A 16315-nucleotide genomic window follows, 5' to 3' on the forward strand; every position below is an offset into this window, starting at 1 on the left:
CTGTAGCTCACGAAAGCTTATGCTCTAATAAATTTGTTAGTCTCTAAGGTGCCACAAGTACTCCTTTTCTTTTTGCGAATACAGACTAACACGGCTGCTACTCTGAAACCTGAAAGAAAATGTTATTTACTTGTTCCTGTAATATAAGAACTAGGAGCCACCAAATGAAATTAATGAGCAGCAGGTTTAAAACAAATAAAAGGAAGTTCTTCTTCACACAGCGTACAGTCAACCTGTGGAACTCCTTGCCTGAGGAGGTTGTGAAGGCTAGGACTATAACAGGGTTTAAAAGAGGACTAGATAAATTCATGGAGGTTAAGTCCATTAATGGCTATTAGCCAGGATGGGTAAGGAATGGTGCCCCTAGCCTCTGTTGTCAGAGGATGGAGATGGATGGCAGGAGAGAGATCACTAGATCATTATCTGTTAGGTTCACTCCCTCTGGGTCACCTGGCATTGGCCACTGACAGTAGACAGGATACTGGGCTGGATGGAGCTTTGGTCTGACCCAGTATGGCCATTCTTATGTTGTGTTCTTCTGTTCTTAAACATTAATTAATAGCCTCACAAACATCATTTTCATTTTTGAGTTAAGGAAACTAAGGCACAGAGAGGCTAACATCCAAATTTTAAAAAATGGCCTCTAAGTTTGGATATTTCCTTTTATGGATGTCCATCTTTAAACAACTAGATCTGAATTTCAGAGCTGCTGAAATTGAAGTGAATGGGATCTTCAGGTGTTCACTAGCTCTGAAAACCAGACTGTAAGTTTGTTGAACCCTCAAAAAACTAAGGCACCCATAATTAGAGGGCCTTTTGAAAAGCTGGATTTTATATGACTTGCACAAGGTCACACAGCAGGTTAGTGGCAGAATAGGGGCAAGAAGCTAGACCTCTTTAGTTGCAGTTTTGAGATCAAACACCTAGACCATATTCCCTTCCAATTAATCTGCCCAGACACAGTTGCCTATTTTGCTTGCCAAATGCCTTTTAATACGTACAGCAAGGATATCTGAAACCACAATACAGAACAGAGTATTTTTGTGGCCCATTTGGAAAGGTAGCCCTTAATGTTTGGATATGTTCATTGCAAAAGACACAAACTCAGTCTATTTTCTATCTTAGTAAGTGCGATGAAACTTAAATGAAAGAGGCTAGGTGTGATCTGAAGAACACACTTTGTGATCTACCAGTGTCAGAAATGAAAAATAATCACCTGGTGCATTTCCTCCTTTTTTGTTGGGAGTTATGGAATGCAACTGAGTAATCTCATTGATAATATATATTTTATTCCACATGTTCAATATGAGAAAAATAATAAATTAATCAGTTACAGTGATTGAAGTAAATCAGAAGATTAGTGTGAATGTATTATAAAACTGTAAGCATCCAAAAAGGTACATGAGATTGATTTGGGTGTTTGTAACTGTGTTTCAGAAGTTCTGCCAGGATGCGAAAGATCTAGAATACTGTGATGTCTCTTACTGCTTTCAACTGACAAATGAAACTGTCAAAGCTTTAGCATTTAACTGCCACCAACTTACATCCCTCAACATAGCTGGTTGCCACAAGGTGGGTACAAGAGCTGGGAAGGGTAGTTCCAGAAATTCTATTACATAAAATGAAATAATGTAGCATTGAGACATTTGACTTGCTGATATCCACATTTTGCAACCATCCTATAGCTTATTCTTCAACATTAAAAAAATTAATTATGTTATATATAATAATCACCAATAATGAAAACCAGTGAACTAACATTGACCTTTGGAATATTGATCTGGTCACAAATTTTCAAATGCACCTAAATGATTTAAGAGCCATGGTCCCACTGATTTTCCATACGAATTAAGCTCCCAAGTGCCCAAGTCACATTTGTAAATGGGACATAGGCACCTAAGTCACTTAAACATTTTGAAAATTTTACATATAGTTAGTATATTATTATCTGTGTGTGCATATGTTACTCATGAGGGAATTCTGTGCCAAAACATTTTAAATTATGCACACAATATTTTAAAATTCTGCAAATTTTATTTGTCAATAAATAAGTGTGGCTCAAGCTTGGCAGTGGGGAGCACAGGCCACTGGCTGCATTTAGGTGGAAGATCACCCTGAAGCCCCCACATCCCCCGGTACAGAGACTCGGCAGTGAGGCTGCACCTGAGCCTAACAAAATGCAAGGGCTGGGCCTGCCCCAGAAATGCCCCGGGGCCCTGTCCCTTAGCGCCAGGTGTACCGGGTGTGGGTGGGCAGGCTCATCCCAGCAGGATCGAAGTGTGAAGGGACTTTGTGTGAGGGGATCCAGGTATGAGATGAGAGGTTTCTGTGTGGGGCAATCTTAGTGTGGGCAGCCATAGACTAAGTCTAAACCATAGACTTTAGTGAGAGCACAGTTGGGCTCCCTGTCATCTATATCTCCATACATACATTTCTAGGACATATAGAACAATTATCTTCCAAACATTGCTCATTTCACAAAAAACCTCAGCATGCAGTTTGCATATAGCACAACCACACCTCCTGTGTGATTTGTGAGTTCATAAAGCCAATTCAAGGAATAATTGTTAAATAGTTTTATTTGAAGAAAGAAATAATGTAATTGTTGTGGGCAGCAAACCACATGAATGAGAAAAAAATAGTGAGGGCTGAAAATGAATCTCTGATTGAATGACTAATCCAATTAAATGATGAATTTCTAAAGATACAATTCAATGGAAAGATGACCTCTGACATGAACAGGATTGGTGTATGTGACTAAAATAGATTTCCCTGAATAGGGCCTGATTCTGCATCTATTTAGCCAAACTTCTGTTTATTTCAATACAGAAGCAGGCCTATTCTGAATCAATTGTAGGACTTGATGTCAGCCCTGAGGAAAGGTGTTACAGAACTGCATCTCCCCAGGTGGAGCTCCAGGAGGGACTGTGCGAAGGGATGGTGCACTGGCTGTCCAGCTTTGTGGGCTACTGTCAATGTGAAGGGGAGACAGTTACAACCTCATCTCCTCCTTGCCCCTGTTAGACTCCCATGATCACAGGGACTGAGATTGTTCCTGGCCCTTGCACAGGAAGTACAAGGGTGGGGAAGGCTACTCCTCATTCCATTCCATTCAGGCCATGGATAATCTGGGCTTGATTGAATACCTATTATAGGATATTTTTGCGTTCATCAAGTTTCCTTTAGATTTTAGGCCCCAATTAAACAAGGTACTTAGCCACATGCATAACTTTAGGCATAAGTATTCCCTTTGAAGTCAATGGGGCTACTCACATATTTAAAGTTAAACACACACTTAAGTATCTTGCAGAAATGAGGCCTTATATGGTGCCCAAAGCAAACTTCAGTTTGCATTACTGGTGATCAGTTCCAGATCAGACTATGGAACTGTAAAGTGACGCTGAATAGTTCTGTCTTGGACAAACTGAAAGACACCTTAGGCTATAAACAAAAGCAGTCACAAGACAACACGCATTTATGATATAGTACTGAAATATGAAGTAGGTGTTATTAAAATTAAAATTCTTTTTCCCTGTAGTTAACTCTAAAATGGATCAGTCTAACAGTTTAAATGGAATAATCTGAGAACAGTTAATCCTACCACATGAGATATGCTATATGCAAAATTATGGGGTTGGGAGTATTGAGTTATTTCAGATTTATGATTAGCTGAAACATCCCTACATGCTTTGGAATGTACTGGAATCATATTTAACTGACACCAAAAATACTCCCAACATTTAACTGTTACTTATAGTCTTTTTCGTCTCCTATTTCTGATAGTCAGAATTCATCTGTTCCATACATTTTATGTCCTATGTGGTACTTTTCAATATAATCTTCCTGAAATGATACACTTCAAAATGTTGAGTTAGGCTGTTGTGTTTTGGTTTTTCTTTGGAATCTCCAGCAATCTTCTAACTTCTGTATGTGTATTTCTTTTGCTGGATTTACAGATGACGGATTTATGTGTTCAGTATTTGTCTGGAGTCTGCCATTATCTCCACTTCTTGGATATCTCAGGCTGTGTACGTCTTACTGACAAAACACTAAAGTACCTTTCGAAAGGTTGTACGCAACTCCGGATTCTTAAGATGCTGTACTGCAGAAATATTACCAAGTAAGATGTTGCTTCCTGGGCCAAAACTTGAGAGATCAGTGTGAACTTTGAATGAGTACAAATATCATTGTCATTACTAGTTTCATTAAGAGTAGGCCAAAACATGGGTTGTTTTATGAAATTGGCATTGAAATGTAAAGTGATCTATGTCACAACCTGGTCCACTCCCCCTCTGGATGGACACCAGTTTGGTGTGAGTGGCCCCAACCACTCGTGGGAAGAGACATGTCTTTGTTCTTAGCTCTGAGGCCTCAGAAGCACACTCCCAGATCTAGACCCCATGTCTGCCACCCTTCCTTGGAACATGGGGCTCCACAACTCGGCCACCTTCAACCCTGAAACCACTGATTCAGACCTCCTTAGCCTCCAGGTGTTTATACATGTTCCTTTAGGGTCCCACCTCACTGTGGGCACTCTGAGCTTCTTGATTAACACTTTCAGGGACAACATGACAGTCTAGCAAGGAATACAGGCGTAGCCAAGGAATTTCTTAACCACAGTCATTTTTATGCTGAAGAACCCACTAGAGAGTTAGTTCTTCGCTGCGTCCACCCTTAGTCTGATTTCACCCCATCTGTGACTCAGAGGTCTGGTCAGTGTTTCAGGCAAGGCAGGCCTTTCTGCTTTCTCTTCAGCCTGGTCTTCTGGCTTGTGGTGGTGGATGGCCTCCCTTCTCAGATAAGCCCCCTTTTTATTCTCGTCTTTGACCCTGTTTTGCCATATGCAGGCTGGGAAATTCTAGCCCCTGTCATGCAAGCCCCATGTGAAGATAACTATTGTCCCCTGAGATTGGCCAGTCATTGAGAGTCACTCAAGTTGATGGCCCTTACGACATATCTTGATAGTCCTCTTTGAGGTGTCCCACACACCCCTAAGCAAGATAGTGTCTGGAAGAGAATGACCTTGTCCAGGTCAGGTTGTTTTATTTATTCAACACAGAACACGAAATGGAAGACAGGATAGAGGACAGAGTACAAAAATGGAAGTAACGAAACAAAACTGAGTTCACAGTTTGGTACAGACATATCCCACTCTGTCACAATATAGTTCCACCTTTTTTTTTAAACTTAATGTTGTATTTCAATACCTGTACTGGGAAGCTGACAAAAAGCTACATTCATTTTCTAGGCAATAATCACAGCAAAATCATCATTACAGTACAACAATTCTTCATATGGCTGATGTAGATGTAGAGCAACTACTATAATTTTAAATTTAGATGATGAAGCCAGATAATTGCGTCTGGAGTAGCTGAGCGTATTGCTGTGATGCCTCCTTCATATTTGTGAATTGGGCATCGAGTTGTTATTATGTTCCCTGGTCTGTTCTGGGTGACCACAGTCACACACTGGAGAGTTTTTAATTTTCCATTTTTGCAGCAAGTATCCGCATCTGCCATGGCGTGTGCCAATGTGGTTTAGGGTTGCACATAAACTTTGCAAGAGATTTGAAGCCAGGGGTTTTCTGTGGTGGATCTTTCACAAGGTGTTTGTTTGTGACTTCTTGTGAACTCAGTTCAGCTTTCCAAGCTTCATCAGGGTTGAAGTCACAATATAACAATGATTCTACATTTATTAATCGTGATTTAGATTTTCAGCAGTGACAGAAAGAAAAATGATAGTGTTATCGTTGAATTTCATGGACTATTTTTATTCCATGCACTTCATTCACCACTTCCATAATTTCAGCTAAGGAATAATAAGCAGAGACTTGTCATACATAATATATCACTCATTAATAGCCCCGAATTCTCTTTCTCCATACTAACCAACTGTTATCATTAAGGAGCTTATTCAACCCCAATGTTTACAAAAACAGGGGCAAAGCCTGGCTGTTTTTCAAAGTGTGTGATGTCTGTTTTCTACATTTTCTAGATATGTTCACATTTCAGAGACTATTACTAGCGTTTGAGAGGATGGAGCCTGTGTAAAGTGAGATTAGTCTACAGAACAAAACATGCTATTCCTGCACACTCTACAAATATTAAATAAATAATAGAAGAATAATGGTTTTAATTTAAAGATGCCAGGGACATCTAGAAGCCATGTGCACTTCATGCTGCTAGAATAATTCCTCTGTTATTTATTAAACACTGCCCGGGCCTACCAGACTTCACTTAGCAGTCAGACCCAGCCATATAAACGTTCAGGCTCATTTCATCACACTATGTTACATCCTCTTTTCAATTTTATTTTTATTGTTAGATTAAAAAACCCAAACCAATCATGAAATCTTGACAGCTACAAACCCGTAGAGCTTTCTAGTAAGCAGTTACAAGCAAATAGAGGGTCCATCCTTTCCAATCTCAGATATGGTTAGAGATGGCATTTGTCAGTCTAATAACATGCTGTAGATTTCTGCAAATGTTAAAATAAAAAAACCCATAATTTGGAATAAATATGGCCTGCTGCATATGTCCATATATAGAGATTAACAACCAGTTAACTAATCACATCTGAGTGCCCCAGAGAATCCCCATGTAGGCGTGACACTGATACAGCCTGCTTCAACTACTGGATGTGAAAGAGGAAGAATAGTGCTCAGTGTATGGCAGCATAGGTGGCATAAGGATATTAGCTGTGATTCACTTAGGACTAATGCTGTTTTGTAAAAAGGAAACATTCACTAATATTTTCCATGTGTTTAGTACATATGAGTGACAGGACGGGGGGGCCTGGGCCTCCCACACATTTCTGATGCTCAGAAATCAAGGCAGCACAAAGTGATCAAATAAACTGGATTAAGAATTAAGCAGAAGTCTGCAGTTTCAGATGCAATAAAAATATCTAATAACATAAAAATCTGTTTCTAGCCACTGTACACTGCTGTTTTTCAAATGTGACGCACACAGAAGCTTATTTCTGGACTGATGCTCCTTGAGCACCAAGGTTCAGCCCACAGGGAGTGTGTTTGCAGGAGCTGTAGAGTCATAAAATAATACAGCTTTGCAGCTGACAAGGCTCAGAAAAGATGAGAGCTTATATAACCCAAATGCTCTTACATCATAGAGGAGGTTTGCAGTGTGCAGGGTTAGGTTCCTTCTTACCTTTCCCTTTCTCTCCCTCTCCTTGCTGCACACACCCATTTCTTAAGGTCAAAAGCTTCATTCTGACTGAGGAACACCAGTTGTTTTGATTGCATTAATGCTGATTATTTGTTTTATTGCAGTGTCCTCTTACCCCTCCCCAGAGTGTTGGCTCCAAGACTCTAGATATATAACTACAATGTAATATAATGCAGCGTTCCTTAACCCATATATTTTGTTACATGCTAACAATGGCCACTTCTGGCAATCTGATCGATTTTGGCTCCAGTCACGGAGCAGCATAAGCCTCCAAAAAAGTAGTAATAACTACTATAGTGCAATAAGACCCACTTTTTAGACATTATCCATTGAAAGCAATTTTCCATAAGCAAAGGGAAAGTAGACCTGGACAAGTGGCATTTGTACTAGATAGCTATAGCCATCACCCACCATATACATCTGCACATGCGTTCATCTGTACCATAGGTTTGCTTGTATAAAAACAGTTGTAAACTATTGTGTTCATCTTGTTAACAGGAATGTGTTAACAGCTAAATGATGTAATGTTGGATCTTTAAAATGTGCTTTTGTGGTCAGAAAGGAATTCTTCCTGCTTAGCCAACCTCGTCTCTTATTACATAAGCCACCCATTCCCTTTTGTGCTGCTAATGATACCACTCACGATTCTGCATTTGCCTGTTTCTCCCACCGCCATCTTCTGACTTCCTTCCATGTTTCCCTCTATGTATGGGATTCCTTCCCTGAGCTGGTGAAGAAACCCACTGGCCCTCTCCACATTTAAATCCTGCCTGAAGCCAAAATCTAACATAAAAACATGCACCTACATCGCCGTCTTATTTATTATACTTGTTTATCATATGAGAGAATGGCTCTTTTATATGGGAGGGAAGAAATGTAAATGGTGGGCGAAGGCATAAGGATCCTGGATGTAAAGCTGGAGGTGGTTGTGAGGAATGGGGCAGGAGAGAGGATTGGATGTTAGTTAGAGAAGTTACCGTATTCAACTGAAAACCAAACAAAATAATGTAATCCGCCTACCACTGCCCTGATCTCTTTGCCTGTAGGGCTTAAACATTTCCCTGTGTTTGTCCCTTTAGAGTCAATGCTCTTTTGGGCATAGATGGTTCCACCTTCTGTGTTAAACATCTTAATATGGGGAGAGCACTCAGAGACCCCAATCATATTGGGGGGCCCCATGTGCAAGGTGTTCTACAAGGAGACAGTCCCTGCTCGGGACCTCTGCCTTGCAGCGGGTGGTGGGATAGAGGCTTCTCCCCAGTGGAGTGGGGGGTCTTGGGGCTTCTGCCCAGCAGGTTGGGGGGTGGTCTTGGGGCTTCTGCCCAGTGGGGTGCACCTGCCAGGACTCAGGGCTTCAGCTGGAGCAGGACTGAAGCCCTGAGCCCCGGCAGGCTCCTCCTGCGAGGCTGAAGCTCTGAGCTGCGGCAGGTGCGACCCGGCTCTCAAACTTCTGAAGAATGTCATATGCAGTTCGGAGAGTCAGTAAGTTTGGCCAGCCCTTCTATACAGACTAACTGTATATACCATGTACTGAAAAATGTAGTGGTGCATGTCATATTCCTTTCCCTCCCCACACCCTTCCATAGCCCCAAACCAAAGGCCATGTCCTTGGAACTTTCGCTGTGGCCAAGGAAAGCTAGGCCAGAGCTGTGTCTGGAACCATCCACGCTAGCTCAGCATCCGCTAGAGCTGTCACGTGACAGCACTACACCAGGTCTGCTCCCCTCTAGCAGCTGAGAATGTGACCTCACAGTAACACCCCCAACTCATCTGGAGATGCCCAAATGACAGCATGAACCATAGAGCCACCCACTGTACTGCATGTTTCATACAGAGTGAAATAGTTACTTTGTTCGGGGACAGAATTTGAGGCTAAGACCATTATTGTATCAACTGCTGCTTCTCAAAAGGCATAGTGGGGTAGGAAATATGGTCACCCTGAGAATCTGGCCCTGAGGGTTCATATTTTTTACAAATGTTCTTGGTAGAAATTGCTTGTGCAACAGTATTCATTTTCATTTTTGTTTCAGACAAGCTGTTTTGAAATATTCAGCCAAGCTAGAGAAGCAAGAATATAATGATGCCGACCCGCCTTCATGGCTTGGGTATGATCGCGGTGGAGGTGTACTCCCCCTCAACAAGAAACCCAAAACAGGACCTGAAAAAGCTAAAGCCTTGTACTGGAATGAAAACAAAGAAGCTGCATAACATCTTCTGTGTTTCAAGTTTTCTTCAGCAGAGAGTATAAAAATGAAATGGCAAGTTCCTGTTTCTAAAATAGTCATTTAATAAAGCAGATTTTCTAGTTGAATTGTGAAGAGTTTATTCCAGATCTTCTTAGCAGCAGTACTGCTGCCCACATTCACAATTAATGTGCAAAGAAATGAAATTGCTAGCTTGTTCAGTGAGCTTTCAGGTGCTAAATCAATCTAGTGAAATTTCAGATGTGTTCATCATCTTCCAGGCATGAGCAGCATTTGTACAGATTGCAAAGCAGTATTTATACTTTCATGATTTGTAACTAATAAAGAAGCTGTGTAGTGGTCTTATTTATCGAGAGGGTCTGACTAGGGCTTGCCCCCATGAGGGGAGAAGCATCCTGAGCTCTCACAAAAATCTGGGAATTCAGCACCCCACAGAATTAGTTCATATCAAGGACAAATATTCGTCCCCCCCTCAACTGCATATGCAAATAACGTATTTGTATCTGCAAATGGTCACTTGCACATTGAAGTAATTGCACATTCAGGCCTCTCATTCTAAAAATGTAGTTCTCCACATTACTTAAGGCCACATCATTAAAGCTACAGCTTGGAGCTTTTGAAAATCCTACTAGGCACCTTGATGCCCAACTACCACTGATGGGAGTTATGTGCACAGGCACTTTTAAAAATCCTTCTGGACACCTAGCTGGATCTTTAGGAGGCTAAATAATTTTAAACGTGAAGGACAAGATTTTTACCTTCAGTGATATGAAATTACAGAGTTGAGAGAGCCAGTGCAATGGAAGATAGAGGGACCAAAGAGACTGAAAAATTAGCAGAAAAATCTGTGGAGCCGATCCTGTAAAACGTATCCATACACTTTTGCTGCCGCATGGCATTCCATTTAAGTCAGTGGAAATCCCTGTGGTAGTATAGGTCTGTGTGGAGCTAATTGTAAGACTGGACCTAGAACAGTACCAATCAAGGAACAAAGCAGTGGGACTCAAAACAATAGGTGTCCCCTTTGACTAAAACAGTTAACAAAAGCCTTGGCTTTGACAATTTCTTCAGGAATTTGAACCCTATTGCATGCTTTCGTTAATTTTATACAAACTGTCAGTGGTGCTCCACCTCAATACCCTTTGTTTCCAGACAAAAAAATTCATAGATTAAGGGGAAAGCAATGACTGATGTGGTTTTAATTAAGTGCTATGCAGGTTAATAATAGTGCCCTCTATTGTCACCCTGTTGTGCATCAGCAATGACACTTACAATGGGAAGCAGTAGAACGGGATGGCTTTACAACGCATCTTGGTGATTTAGCGTGCACGTGCCCACACTGAGAGAGCATCGTGAATTATGAACAGCAGTGGGGCTGTGAACTCTTCTTTTCTCCACTGGCTACCCTCAATATGTGGTTTGATGGCCTCAGATTAAATTTCAGTTTTGAGAACCAAACTTGTGTACCTCTCGTACAAACATCACTGTTTTGTAGTCAGACAAAGGATTTTAAAATTTTAATTTACTTTATTATTTTGCATTTATATTGTGGTAGCACATAGAGGCCTCAACCAAAAGCAGAGCCCTGTTGTGCTAGGTGATCGATAAACAGTAAGAATGAATCTCTGCCCCAAAGAGCTTACAGTCTAAACAGCCACAGCAGACTGTACATAATTTTTTTTTATGCTGGTCTTTGTTTACATCTCATGTCCCTCATGCTTAACAGTGCAACCAGAATAAAATTTTCCATGCACTAGCCCAACACTGCAGTACCTGGGGAGCATACACTGCAGGGGAACAGTTACTTGTTAAAGGGATGCTGACAACACAGATTTTTGAAATTAGTTTCTGACTGGCCAGTTAGATGCTACTACCTCCTTTTTGTTATTCAGGTCAAGGATTGGCTTTGGGGTCCTGATCCACAACTAGGGCTCCTAGATGCATCCGTAGTTGCAATAAGCTGGGACCCCCCAAGGGGCAGGCATGGTGGGGACTGGAAGCAGAGACTTGGAGGGAAGGGAAGAAAAGTTGTAGTGCTGGGGAGGAAGCAGGAATCCATGGGGATGGGGAGGCATCATGTTGATGAAGGAAGCAGGGACCTGGGGGTGGGAGGATGATGTGGAAGCAGGGATGCAGCAGGGGAGTAGAGATGGGGTGGCGGGAGCAGGGATTGTAACCTACCTTGGGTTTATCAATGCCACCTCTGCAACTATTGACTGTAGAAGAAGCAGGGCCCTGGTGGGGTAGGGGAGTGATTCCAAGCCAAGGCTTGCCAGGGTAAAGGATGGTTTGGTGGGGGGGAAGAGTGTGAGTTTCTGAGGTCAGGTGGGAAGGGGATGGGGGCAAGTTAACAAGTAACTGGGGTGGCGGCGGGGGGAAGGACTAAACAGCTCTGAGTGCACGCACTGGGGGGTATCTGTGACTGCCATGATCCCCATCTCTAGCCACTCCTAGTTCCTGTTACCCCTCCCCCATTCCCCGTACAGCCACTTTCCCCACCAAACTGCTGAAGGCAGAGGAATCTCTGGCATCCCCTTGTGCCGCCTACACATACTCCAGGCAGGAGCTTCAGCCACTGCTCTTGCATTGGGTGTCCAGCTCCACCTACAGACGCAATGACGTGGGAAATCCGTTAGTCAATTTTTAAAGCTTTTTTTTTCTGTTCCACCGCTGCTGACTGTGTAGGGCACATAAGCAAGGCAGCACATGCAGACCTGAAAGCACCATGAAGAGACGTGCTGAGGGCCAAGTCTACCCCTCTCTACCTGGCATGCATGTGCCTGCCTCTGTTTTACAGTACCCACTCCCAGGTATGCTGTTGCCTCTCCATGCCTGCGTCCCACATAGTGAAGAGTTCTTCTTGCTGCGCCCCAGCCCTGGGGAGGGCTCCAGGGACAAGACACACCATCATTGCCTCCTACCAGGCTACTAAGAACCTTATAAGAAACAATAGAAAAGAAGGTACAGTGTCACATTAATGGTGACATGATAAGTGCCTGGTCTCTGAGGCCTACCTTTGTGTGGCTTTAGTGCATCTGCAAGCTACATATAACTGCCTACAAGATAAGCCAGCCTGAACCAGCAAGCCCACCTTCGCTCTGACTAACACCTCCTGAGGTGCAAGTCAATTTACACTTGAAAAGACTCTTTCCAAACAATGGCCTTTTGCCTGGGTTACAGCAAGGAAGGCATTTCCTTTCACCAGGCATCTAACCGCCCCCTGGTAGAAAACAACTCTTTGAAGTGGGTCACAGACAACCAGGTTAATGTGAAGGAAATTTGAAGATTATATACTGGTGGAAATGGCATAAGTCATGTTTCCTAATGCTAATGAAACTTTGCCCACTTGCCTCTGCTAAGAACAAAGAAAGTCCTGTCTTTACACATCAGGCCACCTAACTTAGAGAGGGAGAGGGAGAGAAAAGACAAGCCAAGGAACACGTATATAGTGTTGGTGTAGCCATGTCGGTCCAGGATATTAGCGAGACAAGATGGGTGAGGTCACATCTTTTATTGGACCAACTGCTGTTGGTGAGAGAGGCCAGGTCTACACTACAGAGTTAGATTGACATAAGGCAGCTTACATCAACCTAGCTCTGTAACTGTCTACACAAAAATGTCGCGCCCACTGATGTAACTCACCAAATACACTGACTTAACTCCACCGCCGTGAAAGGCATAGTGTTTAGTCAACATAGTCAGGTTGATGCAGTGTCGATGTAAGCATAGTCAGGATGAGCGCCACCCTGACATCTGGTGGTGAGTTGTGGCAAGTTGTGGAAAAGAACTTCAGGGGCTGATCTCATTTGCATAGGCACACCCACCCTGCCTAGCATGAGCCCACAGCTGCCCGAATGGTCACTTTAGCTGCTGTGGGATCCCCAGTTATTCTGTTATTGGGGCAGGAAGAATAAATTGTTATTATCCTGATTATGTGAATCAAGGACAGTGGAACTGTACTTGGCCTTTTGTTATGATGGAGGGACTCGCCATCAACTAAGTAGCACCCACTAGGCAAGAGATATGGGTTCCAAAACTCAGTGAAGGGAGAGAAGCTGGGGATAGGTAGTAATATCTGTTAGTATGGGCCCCCTTGGTGAGGGCCTTATATGCTCGTTGTACTTTTTTCTCTCTTCACTGTAGAATATCAGAGGTAATTTTGATTCTATTAGTAGTCTAGTTACAGACTGCTGAGCTGAATTCACTTTGGGCCAATGGTGTACCAGCACTGAGGCTCCTCTACTTCAACCTGAAACCACAAAAGAGCTAAACTTACAAAGAACTGAAATCACTGAGTGTTGTGTTAAGTAGTGGGGGAGCCTAAAGATATATTGTGGAGCAGTTTGCAGGATGGCTGGAGCAGAACAGAGCAGATCTTGGAACAGAACAGTTTGCAGGATGGCTGGAGCGGCTCATGGGACAGCTGGCAGAGCAGAGTGATTTGTGGGACAGCTGGTGGAGCAGAGCGAAGCCCCATGGAGAGGTGGGGCAATCGGCTTTGGATCACGTAAGGTGCCCCTTAACTTCCCCCCCATCTCTACCTAGGTTGGGAGGTAAAACTCTGCAAATAAACTTTTGAACTCTGGTGCTGCACTGACCAGGGACAGAGACTTTTGGGTTGTTGGATTTTTGGGACTTTGGGTTGCTGGACTCAAGAACCAAAGGGAAAGGATATGCCCCAATTTGCTTGGGGTGGATTTTTTGCTCATGGGTTGTGTTATGAATCCTGTTGGTGGTGTTTCCCCAACATAATGCCACATTGTTTCTCCCTGTTATTAAAAGGCTTTTGCTACACTCAGACTCTGTTTTTTTGCGAGAGGTGAAGTATTGCCTCTTAGAGGCGCCCAGCGGGGGTGGTATATATTTGTCCCAGGTCACTGGGTGGGAGCTCAAGCCGGTTTTGCATTGTATTATTGGAATGGAACCCCTAGATACTGAACCCGGCCCTTGTTGCTGCCAACTCTCATGGGCAGAAGGGTTAAATCAATATAAACACTGCATTACTTACGTCAACTTTAGTGGCCTCCAGGAGGTGTCCCACAATGCCCCACTGTGACCACTCTGGTCACCATTTTGAACTCCACTGTCCAGCAGCAAGATACACAGGTATACGCCCCTCTCCTCTAAATCCCCACAAATTTTTGAAATTTCATTTCCTGTTTGCTTGGCATGGAGAGTTCACCTAGCAACTGCCCTGCTGACCATGCCTGCTTCACACTGCAGACGCGCTCCTGCCTGGAGTACACAGGAGGTGATGGATCTCTGTGGGGAGAAGAGGCTGGGCAGGCACAGCTCCAATCCAGGCGTAGAAATGTCAATATCTACGAGCAGATCACCTGTGGCATGGGGACGAAGGGCTACAAGAGGGATCTGCAGCAGTGATGCATGAAAGCCAAGGAGCTGCAGCAGGTGTACCAGAAGGCCAGGGAGGCCAACAGTCGCACTGGTGCAAAACCGCAGACATGTTGCTTTTATGAAGTTCTGCATGCTATCCGTGGATGCTTAGGAGGAGTCAGAGAACAGGGGGGAGGAGGTGTTGGACAAGGAAGTGGTGGGGGGAAACACAGGTGAATAGGGGATAGAGTGGCACAGTGAGCCAGGACCTATTTTTGACTCCAGAGCAGTCAAGCCAGTCCTGACAGTCCAGCCCAGGTGAGCCTGATGCAGGGGAAGGAACCTCCGGTAAGTATGCTGTTTGCTTTGATATTACAGGGATACATCTGTACATTTAATCACGGTAGAAGAGGTAGTGAAATAACCAATAGAGGCAGAGTTGCTATCTGCTGCTCATTTCCCTGTAGTTAGGCAGAAGGAGACATGTGGAGCAGCTTGTTTATGTGCACTAGGATGTCCTGTGAATCCTCCATACATATCTTGAGAAAATGTTCCAGGAGGTGCTCTGCAATTGTCTGCCGAAAGTCTCTGAGGAGGGCTGCCTTGTTTCTTCCGCCGCAGTAGAACACTTCCCCACGCTGGTCAGCAATTACTTCAGCAAGCATCATTGCAGCACACAGGCTAGCAACATTTGGACCCAGTCTGTAGCTGGATGCATGCAGGAGCTGTTCCCTTTCAGCCTCCATTACCCTCATAAGTGAGATATCAAATACAATCACCACCGCCTGTGGAAAATGGTGACAGTATTCAGTTCAATTGCCCTATCCGCATATACTCATGCCCACGAGCTACCCCCCCCCATTATTTTCCAACTCCCTCCCTCCCCCTGGGCCATACTCACCATGGCTGGGAGTGCCACCATGCTCTATGAATCCCAAGGAGAAGTGAGAATGTAGTGCTTGTACCTTGTGTGGATCCAGGGGCGTGAGTTCAGTATACAAACTTCCCATTTATCTTGTGAATACACTCACAATAGTACCTCTGTGCATTGTATCCTTTGCAGCTGGAAATGTGGCCTTGAGGATCTCTTCATCCACACCAGCGGAGCGGCTCAGCCAGATAAGGAGGATAAGGAAGAGGACGCAGGATGACATGTTCCAAGAGATCCTGCAAGTCTCTGGTGCTTCAGATACCAAGCACAGGGCTTGGCGATCACACTCATGGACAGAATGGACAGAGATAGAGTGGAGAGGAGAAAAGCACAGGAAAAGGAGAGAGACGTGCAGCAGGAGATGCTAGAGCTTCTCAAGCAGCAAACAGACATGCTGGAGACTCTTTTTCACCTTCAGGTTCAAAAGACCCATGCTTGCCTCCCTCTATAGTCTATAGAGAACTACATTTTGGGACCTCTCTACACACACTCCCCACATTGCACATGGCGTCCAGGGCTGTTGCCATACCACTACCACTCCATCCCAGGCGAGACAATCATAGATAATCACAGCTGCACATACACTCACCTGTGAGAGACATGATTGGTGTATATGTTTGTGAAATGAAAATGACTGTTCTTTCCCCTTCAAAGGTTTTTGT

General features: G+C 43.7%; 1 protein-coding gene across 5 annotated transcripts in view; it reads left to right on the forward strand.

Moving 5' to 3' along the window:
• FBXL13 (F-box and leucine rich repeat protein 13) overlaps positions 1–10975 on the forward strand; it is a 156093-nt gene extending 145118 nt beyond the window's left edge. For all 5 annotated transcript variants that reach the window (XM_038394324.2, XM_038394385.2, XM_043497476.1 and 2 more), the window contains 3 exons: positions 1438–1572; positions 3957–4120; positions 9215–10975. In XM_038394324.2, the coding sequence (XP_038250252.1) occupies positions 1438–1572; positions 3957–4120; positions 9215–9392 (477 nt within the window). In that variant the 3' untranslated portion in view covers positions 9393–10975. The remainder of the gene's footprint in view (positions 1–1437; positions 1573–3956; positions 4121–9214) is intronic.
• The last annotated feature ends 5340 nt before the right edge of the window (positions 10976–16315 follow it).

The sequence above is a fragment of the Dermochelys coriacea genome, chromosome 1 (genome assembly GCF_009764565.3).
Source record: "Dermochelys coriacea isolate rDerCor1 chromosome 1, rDerCor1.pri.v4, whole genome shotgun sequence".
NCBI classification, from domain to species: Eukaryota; Metazoa; Chordata; order Testudines; family Dermochelyidae; genus Dermochelys; species Dermochelys coriacea.